At 44.0% G+C, this 20,620-nt stretch overlaps 1 protein-coding gene across 2 annotated transcripts in view; it reads right to left on the bottom strand.

Annotated features, from left to right (window-relative positions):
• Positions 1 to 10,650: 10,650 nt before the first annotated feature.
• Positions 10,651 to 20,620, bottom strand: part of LOC147454013 (Pyridoxal-5'-phosphate-dependent enzyme family protein) — a 153,212-nt gene continuing 143,242 nt past the window's right edge. Inside the window, exons 5-8 of one of the 2 annotated variants that reach the window (XM_086516027.1) lie at positions 12,268 to 12,412; positions 11,946 to 12,178; positions 11,618 to 11,853; positions 10,651 to 11,106 (exon numbers count right to left, since the gene is read on the bottom strand). In XM_086516027.1, coding sequence (XP_086372153.1) covers positions 10,884 to 11,106; positions 11,618 to 11,853; positions 11,946 to 12,178; positions 12,268 to 12,412 — 837 coding nt within the window. In that variant the 3' untranslated portion in view covers positions 10,651 to 10,883. Of the gene's footprint in view, positions 11,107 to 11,617; positions 11,854 to 11,945; positions 12,197 to 12,267; positions 12,413 to 20,620 lie in introns of both variants that reach the window. The other variant, XM_086516026.1, reaches the window with a different exon arrangement.

Raw genomic sequence — 20,620 nt, forward strand, 5'->3', positions numbered from 1 at the left:
GTAGGGATTATTAGTCACGATTAAGGGAACAAGTTAATCAGGCAAAGGATACTTGTAGCAAATTAATGCACTTGGCTATGTTGGGATGTAGACCAGGTGGCCGTGGGAAACCACCCTTGTACACTTTATTTCCCCTAATCAATATAGGGAGAAAAAGAGGAAGAGTTGACTCTTCTCTTTCTTCTCCACAAACCCACACAGGCTGCCTGTACATCACCCCCTTCCCCATTCTCTTCTTCCCCCTCTCTTGCACACACTCCGTACACGCACACGCGCACTCATCAATTGGTATCAGAGCTTTGGCTCGACGGCGACGGCGGTCCCTCGGTGGAAATGGAGCTCGATTCATCACGACACTAAATCGGATTGATTCGACGGCAGATCCGGCACGGATCGGAGGAGATCGAGCGAGGTTGGTGAGATCCCGACTTCCCGATGCACGCAGCCCCTCTCGGACGTGGGGGAGATCTTGGAGATTCTTGAGGAATCAAGCAAGAAAGAGTGGATCTGCAAGAACAGAGGAACTCAAGCAAGGAGGGGAAGACTTGAAGGCTTTGGAAATTCTAGGCAAAGCTTAGGAATTGTGTGTGGTTACATACACACAAACACACACTGTGAGACAGATTGACTGGGCAGCAGATCTGAGATGGTTTTTCAGGGCTTGAGGCTCTGCACAGCAAAGTCGAAGCATTGTGAGCTTGGGATTGGTAGTGTTTGAACACACACACACTTGGGCAGGGAAGGCAAGCAGCCAATGGAGCATGATTTTGAGCAACCAAGTGTGTCGAGCAGAGAAAAGCCAATGATGATCGAGCAAGACAGTCGGCAATTGGAGCTTTGGAACAGTTGGGCATGGGAGCTCGAGGCTCTACACAAAATCATGTGATGGTGTGTACACACACACACACACACAGTGTGCTTGCAGCTTTTTGGCTAGTGCTGGGAGCAAAGTGGCAAGGCATTTCGAGCATAGACAGTGTCGAGCATAGCGAGTTGCAATCGGGTGCACGACATAACTCGGCTACAACACCGGGCAACAATTGGGCAATTGGCGAGCTTGTGTACACACACTCAATTGCAACCTCGGGCAATCGGGGCAGTATAAAGTGATTGCAAAGCTTGGAAATCGGGGAGCGACAGCGGAGATAGGCAATTTCGGGTAGCTTGCAGTTGAAAGCATGGCAAGGAATGAGCGGGTAGCGCTGCAATGCAGATTCGAAAGCCAAGCAGATACGATGTGGTGGTGATGTTGAGCACACACACACACACACTCACCCACAGTCATCGACTGCAGATGTGAAGCTGGCCGTGGCCTTGATAGTTTACAAGCGAAGATAAATCAATTACTTATGTGCATCACATGGATGCTTGCTAGGAGATAGCTTTCTTTGCAAGAAATATGCACACTCTTGAACAAACAAGCAGCCATGGAAGTATTCCTATCTTCACTGCACCGTTGTTTTAAAGGGAAGCAGTTCTCCAAGAAATTGTACTATCAAGCGGATAAATACTTTGTGAGGGAATAGTCAGTAAAGGAGACCCCCAATACCGGTAAGCCAAAATACCATACATCAACACCTGCAATACATTCGGATTTAAGATATGCCACAAAAAAAGGCCAATCCTGCTCTTTTCCATGGCTATGCCTCAGTTGAACCACCTCTCTTTCCTTGGCAACAGGAATTCGTTTTAATTTGGCTGCCTTTGCAAATGTTGAAGGCGTGGCACAGAGCGAGCGTACGAGAAGCTAGGTGAGCCAGCAACAGTTGTAGCTTGTCAGATTTGACTGAGGAATCGGTTTTGGCAAAGCTCGACAGTGAAACAGTGAATTTGAACTTAATTTTTTATTTACAACTCACACACATTGTTTGTGTGCAAGGGGCTATTCCCACCCAAGGCCCTCGACACCCCGATCATTTCCCGACTACAGCCTTGAACCGGCTTGGACCTAAGATTCAGCAGAGCTACGAGGCTCGGAAGAATCAAAAGAGAGAGAGAGAGAGAGAGAGAGAGAGAGAGAGAGAGAGAGAGAGAGCTTGACATCGTGCTTGCGAGCGAGCACAAGCAACCGAGTCCGACAAGTTGAGAGCGATCTTGACAAATCGAGCGAGATCTGCGATCGATACCGATTCGACTCGACATCGACCGCTCGATATCGGCTTCGAGCATTGGTGTTTTACGGCTATTCGGCTAACCACTTCCGCCCGGCGGCGGAAGGCGACATCGACATCGACACCGCTAGGCGCACCGGCTCGACACTCCTCATTGCAGCGGATCTCCGACATCCGACCCAGACACCGGGCGCTTCCCCACACGAGCACGTTCCTGCGATCGACGACCGTGCTTGCGACATGCGCGGGTAAGGTACCTCTATCATAGAGGAGTGACACCCGGCATCGGCACCGAGCGCACCGATCCCCGTGTACCACACAGTTTACGGATACGACACCTTTGGCGGCTATTCGACTAGCATATTTCTGCCCGGCGGCAGAAATCGGCACATAGCGACACCGACACGCAGGTTACAGGCTACAAGGGGGTTTTTCAGCCCATTCACTCACAGATTCTCGAGGTTACTAGACACAGCACTTTCACAGGCGCTTTGGTAGTCATTTCGACAGCAGATTCTCTGCGGACACATGCATTGACAGATGCATTTTGTTGTGATCACACATAGTGCTACTGAGCTCTTTTGAGAGCAGATATCCCCGCACTGGTTCACTTTCACTACATGCAGCAGTTCTTGGCGCATGTTTGAACGCGATTTTACTCATGTACGTTGAGTTGCGGACACTGCCCACTGTACTACGTGTGGAGCCATTTTTGGCTATTTTGGCAGTTTTTTCCGGCCGTTTCCGAGACTCGAACCGGAAGAGCCCTTTCTGAGACTGTGGCTAGTCCATTTGTGTCTGCATTAGCCTTTGGAGGGTCGATAGCGTGAGGTTTTCTTTGAGCTGGGGTGTGCTCGAATGTTGAGACACCTTCGGTGATACAGGTAGCTGGAGTTCCCCTTTACGGTACCCTCGCCATAGGATATGTATCTGGACGGTTATTTATGCTTTTGACACCCAGTTGGCACTCACATAGCAGTTGTTTTGTGCAGCAGATGCCCAGTTAGTGCAGTTGGCACATTTATATGCATTTTGAGTTGAGTTTTGACTCCTCATACAAAGGAGACTCTGCTTGATTTACTTCCCGTGAGTCGTGCCTTCCATAGTTTGCACTTTTGAGTCTATTTCGGTTGAGATTTTACTCCCGATACAAAGGTTACTCTGCCCAAATTTCTACAGCGTCTCGCCATAGTTTGACACCTCTCAAACCCTCTTATCAGCGATGGCTTCTTCTTCAGAAAAGGAGGAGTATTTCATTCGGAAGTTCGATGGTAGCAACTTCACCATGTGGAAAGAGCGCATGAAAGATGTTTTGATAAACAAAGGCCTCTCAGAACCGTTGAAAGAGCGCGCAGAGGATGATGATTATACACAAACTCAATGGGAGCTTTTGGATGCAAAAGCCATGGCTACGATACGTCTACATCTAGCCGAGTCAGTCTTCTTCACTATCATAGGGAAGAAAACAACCAAGGAACTTTGGGATAGCTTATGTTCATCATGGGAGAGCAAAAGTGCATCCAACAAAGTTTTTCTCATGAAAAAGCTTATGAAGCTTAACATGAAAGAAGGTAGCACGGTTTTCAATCATTTAAATGAGTTCAACTCCTTGTTCAGTCAGCTGACATCTTAGGGCTTTAAGGAGCTTGACGATGAACTCAAGTCTATCTTCTTATTATGCTCTCTACACAGTTCATGGGATATATTTTGCAGAGCCATTAGCAATTCGGCTCCGAATGGAAAGTTAGAATTTAATGCTGTCACAGATGCGTTGCTCACTGAAGAGATTCGTCGTAAATCTCTCGATAATGCTAGTCATGGAGATACATATATGGCTAGCAGTTCAACAAAGCCAAGAGGCCGTGACAGGAACAAATACAAAAGCAAAAGTAGAGAGCGGAATCCTCGTAGTCCTAGCAGACACAGGAACCAAAGTAGAGACCGCAATGCCAAAAATGTCGAGTATTACTATTGCCACAAGAAAGGTCATTACAAAAAGGATTGTCACAGCTTCCTAAGAGATCAGAAAAACATGCAAAAGGATAATTCTGGCAAAGGCAAAAGTACAGTAAAGATTGAGGAGCTCAACATTGTTGAGTCTCCCATGCCTACCACTGCAGTAGAGGATGCTCCTCCTCCAGTGACGCTCGTTATGCCCACGGAGATTCATACCGAGGTGACAACAGATGCCTCAGATGTTCTCATTTTCACTTCAGATCTCACCCCAGATGCTTTGGTTGCACAGGATGAGGGTTATGCACAGAATTGGATCCTTGATTCTGGTGCAAGTTTTCATGTCACACCGCATAGAGAGTGGTTTTCCTCTTATGCATCCATGTATGGAATAGTCAAGCTTGGTGATTCCTATGAGCTTGACATTATTGGCATTGGTGATGTGAAACTTCAGATGCATAATGGCACTACTTTTGTGCTGCAGAATGTCACACATGTGCCCAAGCTTACGAAAATCTTGCTTTCCATAGGGCAATTGGATGATCTTGGCTACACTACAGTTTTTGGTAATCCTTCTTGGATGATCCGCAAGAACAACCTTATCATGATGAAAGGCAATAAAAACGGATCCCGGTACTCTTTGTTTGTTTCGAGTGTCGACGAACACTCTATCTATGTTGCCGACCTGCCGTCTCCTGAGTTGTGGCATAGCCGGCTAGGGCATATTAGCCAAAAAGGAATGAAAACACTTCAGCGTTTTGGCTACTTACCTGTGTTAGATTACACGGACTTTCCATTGTGTGAGCATTGTCTGTATGTCAAACAAACTAGATTGACATCTTCGCCATTGAATAAGAAACTAGGCGAACCTCTAGACTTGGTGCACAATGATTTGTGTGGTCCAATGCCACATAAAACTCTAGGGGGGACAAACTACTTTCTCACATTCATAGATGATTCTACCAGAAAGGTGTGGGTGTATCTCCTTAAGCGTAAGGAAGAAGTCTTTTCGACATTCCAAAAATTCCTCGCCATGGTTGAGAACCAATCAGGAACAAAGCTCAAAGCTTTTCGCACGGACAATGGTAGAGAATACGTCTCCACAGAGTTCAAGGATTCTTGCAATAGAAGAGGCATTCGGCGGCAGTTTACTGCTCCATACACACCTGCACAAAATGGGATAGCTGAAAGAATGAATCGTACGATTCAAGAGCGAGTTGTCTCTATGATGTCTATGGCGAAGCTTACTCCCGAATTTTGGGGGGAAGCTGTTCTGACAGCAGTGCACATCATCAACAGGTCACTTAGTTCTCCTTTGAATTTCAAAATTGCAGAGGAATTATGGACTGGCAAAAGGCCAAGCTATGAGCATCTACGTGTATTTGGATGTGAGCATATGCACATGTGCCCAAAGAACTTCGTCGGAAGTTAGATCCCAGATCACACAAATGCATCTTTATTGGCTATGGCGCAAACGGAGAGATGGGATATCGTCTCTGGCACCCAGAATCAAACAAAGTCATTCGTAGCTCACATGTGATTTTCAATGAATCAAAAATGCACAAGAAGCCCATCAAAGATGTTGAGTACAGACGTGTTTGTTTTGAGGATGTAGCCTCCGAACCAACTCAGTTCAGTAGTGTCACACCTACTCCTCAACTGCAAGATACTACTATTGCTCCGGAGAGAGCAGAATCCAGCAGTCAGGCACTCAGACGCTCTCAGAGAGTATCACGTGCGTCCGAGCGGTTTGAGCCGGGTATACACCACATTTTGGTCACTGACAGTGGAGAGCCAACCTGCTACAAAGAAGCTATACAAATGGAGGATAGTGATAAGTGGGAGCAGGCTATGCAATCAAAATACAATTCGATTGTGTCTAATGAGACATGGGATTTGGTTGAATTACCAAAAGGCAAAAATACTTTACCTTGCAAGTGGGTATACAAGAAGAAGTATACAGCGGAAGATCCCGAGCCTAGATACAAGGCTCGTCTAGTTGCCAAGGGTTTCAAGCAGCAAAAAGGTGTGGATTTTGATGAGATTTTCTCTCCAGAAGTCAAGATGACTACACTTCGCACCGTGCTTGGCTTGGTTGCTATCCAGGACATGGAACTTGTCCAAATGGATGTGAACACAACATTTCTTCACGGGGATCTAGATGAAGATGTCTACATGAAACAACCAGAGGGATTCGTATGCGAAACCCAAAAACCAACGAGGATAGAATTGGTTTGTAGACTGAAAAAGGCACTCTATGGCCTCAAGCAAGGTTCAAGGCAATGGTTTCAAAAATTCGACAAATTCATGCAGTCTCAAGGTTACATTAGAAGTCAAGAGGATCACTGCTTATACACAAAAAGGTTGAACGATGGTTCTTTAATCATCTTGATCTTGTATGTAGATGATATGCTTATCGCAGGCGAATCAATTGATGAAATCAATCAGTTGAAAAAGATGCTAAGCACTCAGTTTTCCATGAAGGATTTGGGAGATGCCAATCACTTTCTTGGTATGCACATCAAGAGAGACAGGCAACGTGGAATTCTTGAATTATCTCAAGAAAAGTACATTCACAAAGTCTTGCAACGTTTTAGTATGCAGGGGGGGAAGTCATTGAGTACCCCAATGCAAGCATACTCCAAACTTAGCAAGGAAGACTCTCCCAAGACAGTGGCTGAGAAAGAGGAAATGGTGAAAGTACCATATTCTTCAGCAGTTGGCAGGTTGATGTACGCTATGGTAGCCACAAGACCAGACATTGCACATGCAGTGGGAGTGGTTAGTAGGTACATGGCAAACCCTGGCAAGAAGCATTGGGAAGCAATCAAGAAAATCCTCAGATACTTGAAAGGTACAGCTAGCAAGTGTTTACTCTTCGAAAACAGTGATGCATCTATTGTAGGTTACACGGATGCGGATTATGCGGGTTGCGTGGATCGTAGAAGATCCGCATCTGGCTAAGTGTTCATGTTTGCTGGAGCAGCTATCTCTTGGAGATCGTGTCTCCAAGATTGCACGTCTTCATCTACCACTGAGGCAGAATATGTTGCTGCGTCTGACGCCAACAAGGAAGCCATATGGTTGGCTCGTCTAGTGGGAGAATTGGGCATTCACGAGGTTCCAGTACTACATTGTGATAGTCAGAGTGCCATTGCTTTGGCAAAGAATCCAGTGTTTCACTCAAAGTCGAAACACATAGAGGTCAGATACCATGTCATACGAGATGCATTGGCTGGCAAGCGTATCGAGCTTGTCAAGGTTCACACCGACGACAACCCCACAGATGCTCTCAGAAAGAGCCTAGCCTCGGAGCGATTTACACGTTGTATAGAACTTATGGGTGTAGGATGAAGCCTCGTCAATGCTTCATCAATTTTGTATAGACTAACTATACTAATGCCACTATTGGCCACCATGACCTTCAAGTGGGAGGTTGTTGGGGTGTAGGCCAGGTGGTCGTGGGAAACCACCCTTGTACACTTTATTTCCCCTAATCAATATAGGGAGAAAAAGAGGAAGAGTTGACTCTTCTCTTTCTTCTCCACTAACCCACACAGGCTGCCTGTACATCACCCCCTTCTCCATTCTCTTCTTCCCCCTCTCTTGCACACACTCCGTACATGCACACGCGCACTCATCAGGCTAATCATTCTTCTCTTACTGACACTCAAATGACTGAGTTGCTTTCTGCTCGCACTATGTTACAGCACAATGATGAGAGGAAATTGGCCAAAATGACAGGCTCGAGCTCGTCAACAAGCTTTTGCAGATAAAGGATGTGCTTCTAAACAATTCTTCCAGCATTTGCATCACTCCAGGCACTCTTAAGCTATACGGAGAGTTAAATTACCGTCAGGGGAGTGGACCTTCACTTTACGGGAGCTAGCACTAGCCCTACACTCTTATGATGGCAAGATTTTTGAGGCCCCTTCTCCTCCCACGAGAGAAGCTCACCAAGCATGTCACATATTTCTATCGCATGTTACTCCCATTCTTTCGATGCAACAAGCTCAAGACTTGGACGTTGTTTTCATTGAGTTGGAATTGTACACCAGTTTGCTTGATTTGGGCCGGTGGAGAGCTTCTAGTTGGGATGGTCTCTCTGTGGAATTTTTCATGTCTTTCTGGGATTATTTGAAGTTGCCTCTCTTATTAATGATAAATGCAGCTTGGGAACAACAAGAATTGCCCTCCTCTTGGAAAGAAGGTTTGCTGAAGTTGATACCTAAGCAATTGTGTGAAGAATTCTCTCATTGGCGGCCTATTACACTCATGCCTGTGGTATATAAATTAATGGCAAAAATGCTTGTTAACCAACTCGTGTTTTCTGTATGAAGGCTTGCATCAATCTCAATACAGCTTCATTCCACGACATCAAATTACTGATAACCTCATGAATGTCATCATTGGTATGGAATATGCAAAATATACTCGACAAGACGTTTTGGTTATGCAGGTTGACATTGAAAAGGCATTTAATACTGTTCTTTGGGATTACATTGCGGATACCATGCAACACTTGTGGTTTGAGCCTAAGCTATCACATGTCGTGCTTTTCTATGCACATATCACTTCTGCAAGCTTGTTGGATGGATCTCTCACAAAATCTTGGCCTTTGGGACGGTCGGTAAGGCAAGGATGCCCTCTTAGTGCTTTGCTTTATCCAATCGCTACTCACCCCTTGTTTATGTATTTGGATTCCTTGACTTCCACTAGTAGATTACATGGCCTGACATTACCTTTTGGATGGCAGTTTGCTGGTCAGGCCTATGCGGATGACTCTTTGTTTATGCCTCGCAATCACTATGATGATGTACAACAAATTATGCATACTCTTCACTTGTTTGGATTGGCAGCGGGTCTCAAAGTTAACTTTCGTAAATCCAAGCTATTGGCTTTGAAAGAGTGTGATTGGCATAAGATATTGTGGCCTGGGAAGATTGTTCCTCTGCATGTTGTGGTTTGCCATTTGGCTTATCCGCTGGGTTGGAATGTATCAGCTACACAGAAACTGGATTGGGTGCTCCAACGTCTACATTCCAAGTTAAATTATTGGAACTGTCCACGTGGCCACTACATATGCTTCTCAAAATTGTCCAGTGCATCCTTGTGGCTTATGTGCAGTTTTACTTGCCTTTGCTATCCTGGTCTCGGTTGCGCTTACAGTCCCTCGTGTCCAGTATTTTAGAGCATTTTTGGCGAACTTCCTCTAGCACAAAGGGTCTTCGGCTTTTGTCTATAGACAAGCTGTGTTCTCCCAAGCGGCTTGGAGGGTTAAATATTTTGGACCTATGACGTCATGTTTTGGCTCGGAAAGCTATAATGTTGCCAGTTTTGGTGGAGCAACAACAAACCTGGGCTCTCATGGTCACACAATTGTGTACGCACATTGTCACCCCACCTTTGGCTCATTGGAAACCAACTTATTGGGATGCTGTTTTTGGGAAGCTTGAAGGACACATTCCCGGATGTCCCTTTACTTCTTCTCTCATGGTCGATTGGAAGGTTGTCACTTCGCATTTGGCATGGCATGGTGGATAATCCTCTGTGGGTAACTCCCTTCGTTTGGAGAGTCTGTATTGCAACAAGGCCTTCGCTTTGACTTTGGTTCAACAGTCTCCTCGCCAAACGTATTTTCTTTCACAAAAAAGGCATTTGTCAGGTTCATCAGGTAGTTGATGACTCAGGTTATGTTCTTTCGTTCGCTGATGCAATGTCCCGCTTTCGGTTGGGTCCTCGCTATTCTCCTCTCTAGCTGGAAATTCAAAGGATGCTTGCTGATCACTCACCCATTCCTCCTTTGAATATGGACTCCCACTTCTCCGATTGGAATCTGGCTACTACCAGATTGGGCTGCATTTCAACTGGCAATGTCTATGCCATCCTTCAATCTCCTACAATCTAATGTATGGATTATGCATCATGGAATCAGCTATGTTCGCTTTCCAAGTCATCCTTGTGGTAACAACACACATTGTCTCGCATTTGGCAGTGTCATCTACCTTTGAAGGAACGTGTTTTCTTGTGGCACTGCTTGGTGGGAGCTCTACCTGTTGGCAGTGTGTTACATGCACGGCATATTGCGCCTTCCCGCTACCTAAGATGCATTGAAGCTGAGGAGACCGTGCCACACTTATTGTGGAGTTGTCACCACTCCAGAGCCTTCATTCCAACAAGTGTCGACTGCTCTTCAGCTGCGTTTTCCTTCCGACACTTTTCACAGACACTTTTGGCTTTTTGGGGTGCTCCAATCACCGCAATCTCAGTTTGCGGTGTTCTTTACCTGGGTCATATTTTGGACTCTGAGGGTCATGTGGCACCATAGGAACTCCTTAATGTTCCAAGGCACTTATGTTGACCCCTTTCCCTATTTCAAATTATCTCTTGGGCAAGCGCTGCATTTCGCTCATGATGCTGGAGACTTCACTCTTGATACCTACAGGATTTACTTTTACTGATCTAGCCTTCAGAGTCTCCTAGTGCTCCGCTTTTTGTATCGCTTTCCTTCTGTGGGTTTTCCTCGCTTTGAGGTTTCCCACCTGTAAATTCTATCAAACAAGGTTTACAAAAAAAAAAAAGTGTGTCTCCTTGAAAACTTTCTGCCATCAATTAAAAAATGCTACTTTCATACATGCGTAGGAACAAAGGAAAGTTGTTTCAGTCGTATATGGTGTTTAAACAGTACATATTTTTCGGTAACCCTCCTGAAAAGGTGAGTAATTCCTCTGGTTGGTGTACAGATTGCTTCAATGCTACTTAAGGGCTTGCCAATTGTCGATGACACAAAAGCACATCTTGAGCTTTTTCTTAAGTGAGCTACTTTGTGTTGAGAAACTCAAGTCTGTTTGCAGATGGTGTTAAATTCAGTTTAGCAAGATAATCATCATTATAAAACTTGCTCAAATGACGAAGCCCACTATCACACAGTATTGTAACAATGGTATGTCCAGGACCCAGCATCTGGGCAACACGGTAAGCACCAACGCAATTCATTGCTGATGAGCTTCCCAAAAACAACCCCTCCTCTCTTGTCAGAAACCTGCAAAGGCAACCAATGGTCCTTCATATAGTTTGGCGCTATATCAACAAATGAACAGGCATAACTTGCATGCACAACCCAAAGGAAAAGCCTTCAATTATTGTCTTCCTGTCTACAAGTACACACAGATCTGTTCTTACAAATGATGTCATGCACACATGTTCAACATGACAATGAATAGGCCTTCTGGAGCAATGTACTTGGCCACGTGAGAGAATGCTTCTTGCTAGTCAATTGAAATATATCCACCACAAATAATTGTGGAAGCTTTTCATAGTCGATTACATACCTTACCCCAAGTGTCCATCAGAGTAAATACTGCAATGTCTCAAATACTCTAGGTTTGTGAAAGTGCATTCTCATGTGATGGAGAGGTAAACCAATCAAGTTCACTAGTCATTCAACAACAAATTCACCCTCTAAACTCTGGTAGCTGATAATTCACATCAACCAAATCACAAAAAATCAAACTTCAGAGCTTAAAAGACTAAAGAGATATATTGAAGCTGACCTTGCCATCTCCACAGCCTCTTTATCAGTGCCTCGAAAAGCTCCATCTAGCATTGCCAGTTTGAAATTTTGTGTGATACGATTGATCCCAATGCCTTCAGTAATAGTGTCAAAGGGGTTTTTCAGCCTTTTTCCTTCCGCCTCTTCACGAGAGTACATAACCCCTCTGGTGACACGATTGTATAGAGAAGAGCCAGGCGGGTCGATCAAAAAGCACTTTATTTTCTTGTTCTTTTCCTGTACCCACAAGTGTAGAGATCCTCTCAAATAAAAGCAATTTTTCCTGTCCATATTGATCATAATAGGAGATTATGTGCAAGAATTAAGACCTTCAAGAACTGTGATACCCCTGCAATGGTGCCCCCTGTACCTGCAGCTGCCACAAATGCATCCAGTTTACCACCTGTCTGAGCCCAAATCTCTGGACCTGTGCCTTGATAATGTGCTCTAAAATTGGCAAGATTTTCAAACTGATCAGCAAAATAACCTCCCTTGGAGACGTTCTCGTGCTGTCGGCATATGCTTGAAAGTCCCTTACAATCAATATTTTCCTCCAAGGAAACTGCGGCAACCTCATTGTCTGTAGAAATGCTCCAGCCTTTACACTGCCATTTCAATTACAGAACGAAAAGGCAGTCTTTAAGTTCATACCATTGCTGCCATTCAGCTGTGCTTTGTAGGTACTTTCAGCTAATTCCGCTCTACGCCTTGCAATGTTCACGAAATGTTCTTTATGAGAGATAGAAACAGGCCGAACTCTCTCTACAACCGCGCCAAGAGCCTCCAATATTTGAGCCTGCGTTGAAGCTTGGTCACAAGAAATCCTTTCTAATAAAAGAAAAATTAAGGCTTCAAGTTCATGGTATATTAAATGTTTGTGAAGCCTTTTTTCACAAAGAAACAAAGGATTTTTAAAGCAAGAAAACTTTGTGGTCAAGTGAACTTCAACTTTTCTTTTAGCATTGTCAGGTGTAAGTACTCCTTCCCTGCTTACAGCCCTATACCTCGTCCTTATAAAGATTCCCTGGTCCCACATCAAATAACCTTGAACCCCAAAATTGTACACCCTTCATCCGATGAACAAAGAAAAAGAACCTTTCTTATTCCTCCCATAACCGGCATGTACACAATACAGGGCGGTACTAATTCAATTACCTGTTAACTTTACACAGAGCACTGAGAAGAAAGAGAACACAGATGCGTACAACGACTAGAATGTCATTGCGCACACAAAGACCGACACCTTGTAGGCCCCCCAAAGATTGGCCTCTTTTGGTATTTTTTTAATTCAATTAAGAACAGACGATCCGAACACATAGATCAAAATCTCACAAAGCTGTCCAAACCTGGCAAGCGCTGAAATTGCAGGTTTTTGACCCAATTTCGGCAACATAACGACGCCAAATCCCCTATATGTCAAAAGTACCTGTCTAGGACGGATCCCCTCACAATTTAGAAGCTTTCTGGTGATCTGTAACAGAATTTCAGCCCGCTGTAAATCCTTGTTTTAGCACTGCCATGTGTCCGAGCATGCCAAGGCCTTCCCGAGACTCCCCTGGTGTTCTCTTGCAAATCAGGTGCAAAAACCTAAACCTGCAGAAAAACACAGCAGGCTATAATTCTCTGTTTTGGATCGTTTTTAGCAGAGCGAACACATCTACGCGTGTTTCAAGGGCTCCCGCACGCACTGCGACACTCTCCTGTGATTTGGACGGGTTTTCACGCGAGAAAACTCTCCAAATTCGCAATCTTTTGTTGCGATGGAATTGTGCGTACCTGTGGGGGATTAGCAATTAGCTAATTCGGTTCCTACTCAGAAGGCTCTTGCCTTGGCAAATGCGCATAAAATCCTCAGAAAGATACATAGTCAACTGAGAAGCCCAACTAGTCGGGCATTACCATATGTGCAAAGGAGAGAGAGATGCACGAGAGAAAATCGTGACGGTACATGAGATAAGGGAGAAGGCAAGCTTTCCATTGAAGCTGTGACATGCACCCACTACTCACACACACTCTCTAAATGCACAATGAACAAAATCAGCCTCCTCTTTCACTTTTGGGCGCCCCCAACTAAGATGGATTGAGTGTTGACCTGCAGGTTGCTCTCCTACTGCCAAGTGTCCAGTTTGCCCCTTTGGTTTAAAACGCTACTTCCCACCAACTTAAAAAGTTGTAAGTGACTTGCGAGTGGCCCAAATTCTCTTATGGCTTCCATACTTATCAAAATTCAGTGCTAATTGGCCCAACTAGTCCCAGACTCACCGATCTAGACTCCTGATGTGAGAAACCTATTCGGCCACACTCGTTTCACATTGGCCATGCAATGTCCACTTGCACCTTTTCAAGGGTTTCGGAGAATACAGGTAAAAATAAAATAAATAAAATTATGTAGTACGTATTTAAAGAAGGTAGCAAGAAAATACACCTCTTGGTGACACACCCTATCACGAGGACGTGGCAACTGCTAACCTTAGTTGTTGGTTTCTTTCCAATGATTTTTGTTTAATTTTTGAGATCCTCTTTTTGAAGTTGCAAATGGTCGGACATTGTATGGCCAATGCAAACGGTAGTTTCACCCGCAGACGGAAAGTTGGTCGGCACTGGAACTCAAAAGTAAAAGGATGTCTAGGCTCAGTTCAAGATCATGTACGTCCCCCCCTCGCACTTAGCAAGTTGGTGGATAATAGGAAGTGAACTCAATAAAGGTACGATGTCAAGGTGGGGTCACCAAAGGAAAGTACCCGATAGCTCGGCTACATTGCATTTTTGGATGCGGTCCCAGTGGGCATTGATGGTCAGATGACCAATGGGAGTTCCAATGGAAGCATCCCCTAAAATTTAGGGAACTGCTATTTTAGGCCGTGAAATTTGTTCGCATCATTAGCTTCAGATTGACAAGGGGAACATTTTATTACTCTTCTACAAAGTCAACTAATGCACCAGTAAAGAGATTTTAAAGCGGGAAGCCCAATGCGGGGAAATTGCATGTGTGAGTACCAAGTGGCAATTTTGGGCCAATTTAACTCGTAACTGACTTTTTGGAGCAGTTTTGGAGGCTGATAACTCTGATTTTCAGCCATTTCTCTCCATTTTTGAGCTTCCCATTACTTTATCTAGGACCAAGGAGCTTATTTTCAACATTGGACGACATCAGATGCGTGTTTATAGGGCTGTTTTGTTGCGTTTTCAGCGATACGTAGGTTTTGGCAGTCATGGAAATCTTCCCCTTTTGCATCTATTTGTTCACAGATACATTACAGGTCAAGCGCAGAAGAGGGGGCGCTCAATTTATGCTGGGGGGATGCTTCATTGAGAACCTGTCACAGGTTAAGAGCTATGGAGTGCTTCCTTTCCTCTCTATGTACAGTGTGGTGCTAGGAATAATAACCTGCACACTACACACCGCTCTCTCTCCCCCCTACGTGCAGTTATGTGATGCCCCACAAGAGGGCTCTTCATTTGACTGATGTACAGTTGTGTGGTTTCATGCTTTTGTGCTAAGACAAGAACCTCCTTGAGCAGGAACACGGGTAGCTAATTGCTACTCCAAAGCAGGCACTGGTAAGGGTCATAACCTCACCGTACAGGTGTGAATTCAGCACTGATTATGCGCTGTATTTTGACTGTTTTTCAGCCATACCGACGCTAGAACCATTGGAAATAGCGCCCCACGGACAGATGACAGTTGGGCGACTGTTTAAGGCTGAAAACAGGGCAAAATTTGTCAGGAGGACGTGGCAACTGCTAACCTTAGTTGTTGGTTTCTTTCCAATGATTTTTGTTTAATTTTTGAGATCCTTTTTTTGAAGTTGCAAATGGTCGGACATTGTATGGCCAATGTGAACGGTAGTTTCACCTGCAGACGGAAAGTTGGTCGACACTCGAACTCATAAAGTAAAAGGATGTCTAGGCTCCGTTCAAGATCATGTAGGTCCCCCCGTCGGACTTAGCAAGTTGGTGGATACTAGGAAGTGAACTCAATAAAGGTACGATGTCAAAGTGGGGTCACCACAGGAAAGTACCCGACAGCTCGGCTACATTGCATTTTTGGATGCGGTCCTAGTGGGCATTGATGGTCAGATGACCAATGGGAGTCCAACGGAAGCATCCCCTAAAATTTAGGGAATTGCTATTTTGGGCCATGAAATGTGTTCGTGTCATTAGCTTCAGAATGACAAGGGGAACATTTTATTACTCTGCTACAAAGTCAACTGATGCACTAGTTAAGAGATTTTTAAGAGGGAAGCCCAATGCCGGGAAATTGCATGTATGAGTGCCAAGTGGCACTTTTTGGCCAATTTACCAAGTTTGGGTGAACAAAACTCGTAACTGACTTTTTGGAGCAATTTTGCAGGCTGATAACTGATTTTCAGTCATTTCTCTCCATTTTTGAGCTTCCCATGACTTTACCCAAGACCAAGAAGCTCATTTTTAGCATTGAAAGGCATCAGATGCGTGTTTACAGGGCTGTTTTGCTGCGTTTTCAGCAATACGTAGGTTTTGGCAACCATAAAAATCTTCTCCTTTTGCATCTATTTGTTCACAGGTGCATTATAGGTCAAGCGCAAAAGAGGGGGCGCTCGATTTATGTTGGGGGGATGCTTCATTGAGAACCTGTCACAGGTTGAGAGCTATGGAGTGCTTGCTTTCCTCTCTATGTACAGTGTGGTGCTAGGAGTGATACCCTGCACACTACACACTGCTCTCTCTCTCTCTCTCCCCTACGTGCAGTTATGTGATGCCCCACAAGAGGGCTCTTCATTTGACTGATGTACAGTTGTGTGGTTTCATGCTTTTGTGCTGAGGCAAGAGCCTCCTTGAGCAGGAACAGGAGTAGCTAGCTGCTACTCCAAAAGCAAGCACCGGTGAGGGTGATAACCTCACGATACAGGTGCGATTTCAACACTGATTATGCGCTGTAAATTGACTGTTTTTCAGCCATATGGACGTCAGAACCATTGGGAACAATGCCCCACTGACAGAGGACAATTCGGGGACTGTTTAGGGCTGAAAACAGGGAAAAAACCAGTAAATACAGCGAGCTGAATTTACTGTTTTTAGGCAGGAATCAAAAGGTTTATGCCAGTGGAAGTGAGTTCTAGCAAGAAATTGGTTTCGGGCAAGTTTTGGGACTGTTATGCTGCCGAAATTTTACCAGAACAGGTGATATCTAGCTGGATACAGGTAAATAATTCCCAGGACTCTTCTTTGTGATTACCCTCTTAAAGAACAAATAAATACCGAAAGGGGCACCAATTTTGGGCATTCTAGCTTCCGAGCCGTGTGTGTACTTAAGTGTTAATTCTCGTCGCAGGTTCCTTTTGCAAAGTACTCTCTCTCTCTCTCTCTCTCTGTGTCTAAAGTAAAGTAAAGAATTTCAGGTGAAAGCCAAAGTCTACCGCCCCACGGGCTGGTTTCACACCCCACCCTTGAAATACTACAAGCGACCTCGCTTACATGCCAATTGTTGATATCTCCTAATATCACATATATTCTATGATGGGAATCAAAGATATACATGCTTCCAAAAATGTAGCGTTGGACGATTAAACAATCCCACCAACCTGGCTACCGCACATATATAAAGCATAGAAGTCTTCTAGTGTACTCTCAAGCACAAACTTCTCTAGCCAAATTCTGTATGGAAAGAGTAGATACAATTGCTTGACTACTCCATTGAGCATCATGAACCATGCTCTCACCTTGCTCCATAGAGCTACATCAAGTCAATGTGGGTTCCATCTGAAAGGCTGAGGTGAATCAACCAATTCAGACTCTTCCATCCATTTAGCATCTAAAGATGGATAGTTATTGAACTTCACCAAATAGCGTCTTGGAACCTTTCCTCTAACCTTCCTTTCCTTATGTGCCAATATCTATTCAGGAACAAGAATCTCATCGAGTTTTTCCACTTCGGGTTGTTCCTCATCAAGTATATTCTTTGGCACATCACCAACAAAGGGCCTTAGAAGGCTAATATGAAAAGCATTATGTATTTTCCAGCCTTTTGGTAGCTTCAACCTATAAGCTACATCGCTGATCTTTTCTGAAATCTGAAAAGGACCATAATATCGCACATTGAGCTTTGGAAACAAGCGTTCCTTGCCTTCCCTTTTCCTTAACCTGGCCTTTTCAAGCGCAAAAGTATCCAATCGCCACGTGAAAATACAAGTTCACGACGTTAACGATCAACAGCTTTCTTTTGCTTAGCCTCAGTCTTCTCGAGAGCAATCTTTATCTTCCTGTATGTTTCATCCATATTTGTCTGCCTCAAATATTTTGTCCTTAATTTGCAAAATGGGTGGGACTTTCTTCCCTCCTTCCACTATCTCGAATGGTGCCTTACCTATTGATGTATGCACGGTGTTATTGTAAGCATATTCAACCAATGGGAGATGGTGTTCCCAAGTTGTCTTGTGCTCTGACACATAACATTTGAGCAGATCTAGGACAATCGAATTTGCCTCTTCTGATTGTCCATCAATTCGTGGATGAAAGGAAGATGAGAACTTTAGCATAGTGTCCATCAGAAAAGACTCGTAATACAAGGATCTCTATCACTGACAATTGACTGAGGCATCCCGTGATACTTAGAGATATCGCTCATGAATATCTTGACCATGCGTTCTAGCTTCATCTTCTTTCTTTCAGGAATGAAATGGCCTGCTTACTGAACCTACAAATGATAGTCCAAATCCATCATTGCCTGTTTGCGTTCTTAACTTCTTGGAAGATCAAAGATAAAGTTCATCGCTATGCTTTCCCACGGCCTATCAAGGATCGGCAATGGTTGCAACAATCCCGGTTGCTTTTGCCAGTCAAATTTGACTTTTTGACATACTAGGCATGATTTTACAAATGTGTCAACATCTTGACGTAAAGCTGGCTAATGGCCGTAACTGTTTAGTAACACATAACTTTCCATGCATCGTGACATTTTGGGAGCTCACAAGGTGGTCCTACTGCCACGATTCCATACAATACCACCAATTTCTCAAGGGAAGAGAAGGAGTGTATGGAACAGGCCGTAGATAATTGGCTTCAACAGTGAACCACGTATTTAGATCTTCATGGGGAGCATGATGAACGGAGGATTCAGATGATTGCTCTCTACCTGGTGGTGCGACATGACAGAGAAGCCTACGACGTGGGCTGATTTCTGTGTGAAATTCAAGAAGGATTTCGCAAAGATGGATCCTTTGAAAGCTTATGCAAAGTTGCAGAGTCTTTTGATGCTCTGACTTTTGATAAGTATACAACACCTTTCAAAGAAGCGCTCACCTTCTGCAAGGTGGATTCCACACATGCTGGTCACATGTATCTGTTGGGCCTACATGAGGACTACCATTGGGCCTTGATCAAAGATAAATCTTCAACTGACATCGAAGATGGCCAGAACGTTCCATTTGATATATGAAGCGAATTATGAGAAGAAAAGAAGCCCATATCACCAATCCGGTGAGGTCACTTCGAGAAAGCGGCCTCGATTCCAGCAAAGGTCCAAATCGCCATCGAGACCTTCTCAAGAGAAGGAGAAAGCCAAGAATGCGGTCATTGTTGATGCATTAAAAAAGGGGGCTTTCTTTGGATGTGGCCAAACGAGCCACCAAATTAAAGACTACCCCAAGAAGAAGACCAAGAAACCGCATGGCCGCCCTTCGATTCAAATTCACGCAATCTCAAGTAACACTGATGTTATTCAAGTTGAAATCCATCAATTAGTGCATAGTTCATACACTAATTGTACTTTTAGCACCAAAGTGTTTGATATACATGATCTTCTCCAAATTGGTACAGAAACTGCACCTGCAGACGCGAGATAGTGACCGTGAGTATCGCGTGAAGATGGCTCGTCGCGAGGATACGATGTATGGAATCAGATGGTTCCTGATTTGACGCTCGAGCTAACTGATTACAGATCATGCGCCTCGATAGAGCAAATGTTATTTTAGGAATTTCATGGTTATATGATAAACAAGACACGTTGTATATAGACTATGTACATCACTCTCTTGTTTTTGTTAAACAGGACATGCCTCATATATTTGTTTCTCTTTGTAATCAAATTTCTTAAATAATGGTTTTGCAATACCAATTGTTACTCTCTTTGGAAATATTTAAGGATACAAAGTCTACACATGTCGACTTTTATCGTGTATATTATCTGCGCAGTTTGATTAATTGGTACTTGGTACATCAGTCATCGAATTTCGTAAAAATGTTTTGTGTTATTCTGTTGAACTTCGAGATTCTAACAAATCCACCCTTATCCGAGCAATCATGACTGATTTCAAGGATGTTTTTCCTAATAATCTACCTCTTGTCTTACCGCCTTCGAGAGGAGGAGATCATGCCATTGAAGTGATGGCTGGTAGTTAACCTTTTTCAAAGCAACCCTATCGGTTTAGTGAAACCGAAGAGGACGAAATTCAGCGACAACTGAAAGATTATCTCGACGGGGGTTTCGTTCGACCAAGTAAATCCCCGTGAGGAACGCCTGTGTTACTTTCTCGAAAGAAGGATAACACTGCGCTTTTCCGTGGATTACAAGGGGTTGAATAAGCTCGCTGTCAAGAAAAAGTATCGCCTCCTGCGTATGGACGATCTGATAGACCGACTCCATGGAGCGTTGCATTTTACGAAGATAGACCTACAATCAGGCTATGATCGGATACACATCAAATTCGAAGATGTTCCAAAAACAGGTTTCCATATACGTTATGGTCACTATGAATTTTTGGTCTTGCCTTTTGGTTTGACTAATGCTCTAGGTAAGTTTCAGCAGATGATGAATGATCTGCAGAAGCCGTTTCTAGAAAATTTCGTTGTTGTATTTTTCGATGACATCCTAATTTATAGTCGAAGTTTGTCTGAGCATCTAATGCATATACGCGTTGTTCTTGAAGTACTGAGAGCTGAAAAGCTTTATGCTAAGGCTTCTAAGTGTGAATTCTTTAAGAATGAGCTTCTATATTCAAATCATATTATTATTCGCGATGGAATT

This window comes from Adiantum capillus-veneris, chromosome 7 (genome assembly GCF_014529385.1).
Source record: "Adiantum capillus-veneris isolate H3 chromosome 7, ASM1452938v2, whole genome shotgun sequence".
In the NCBI taxonomy this organism is placed as follows: Eukaryota; Viridiplantae; Streptophyta; class Polypodiopsida; order Polypodiales; family Pteridaceae; genus Adiantum; species Adiantum capillus-veneris.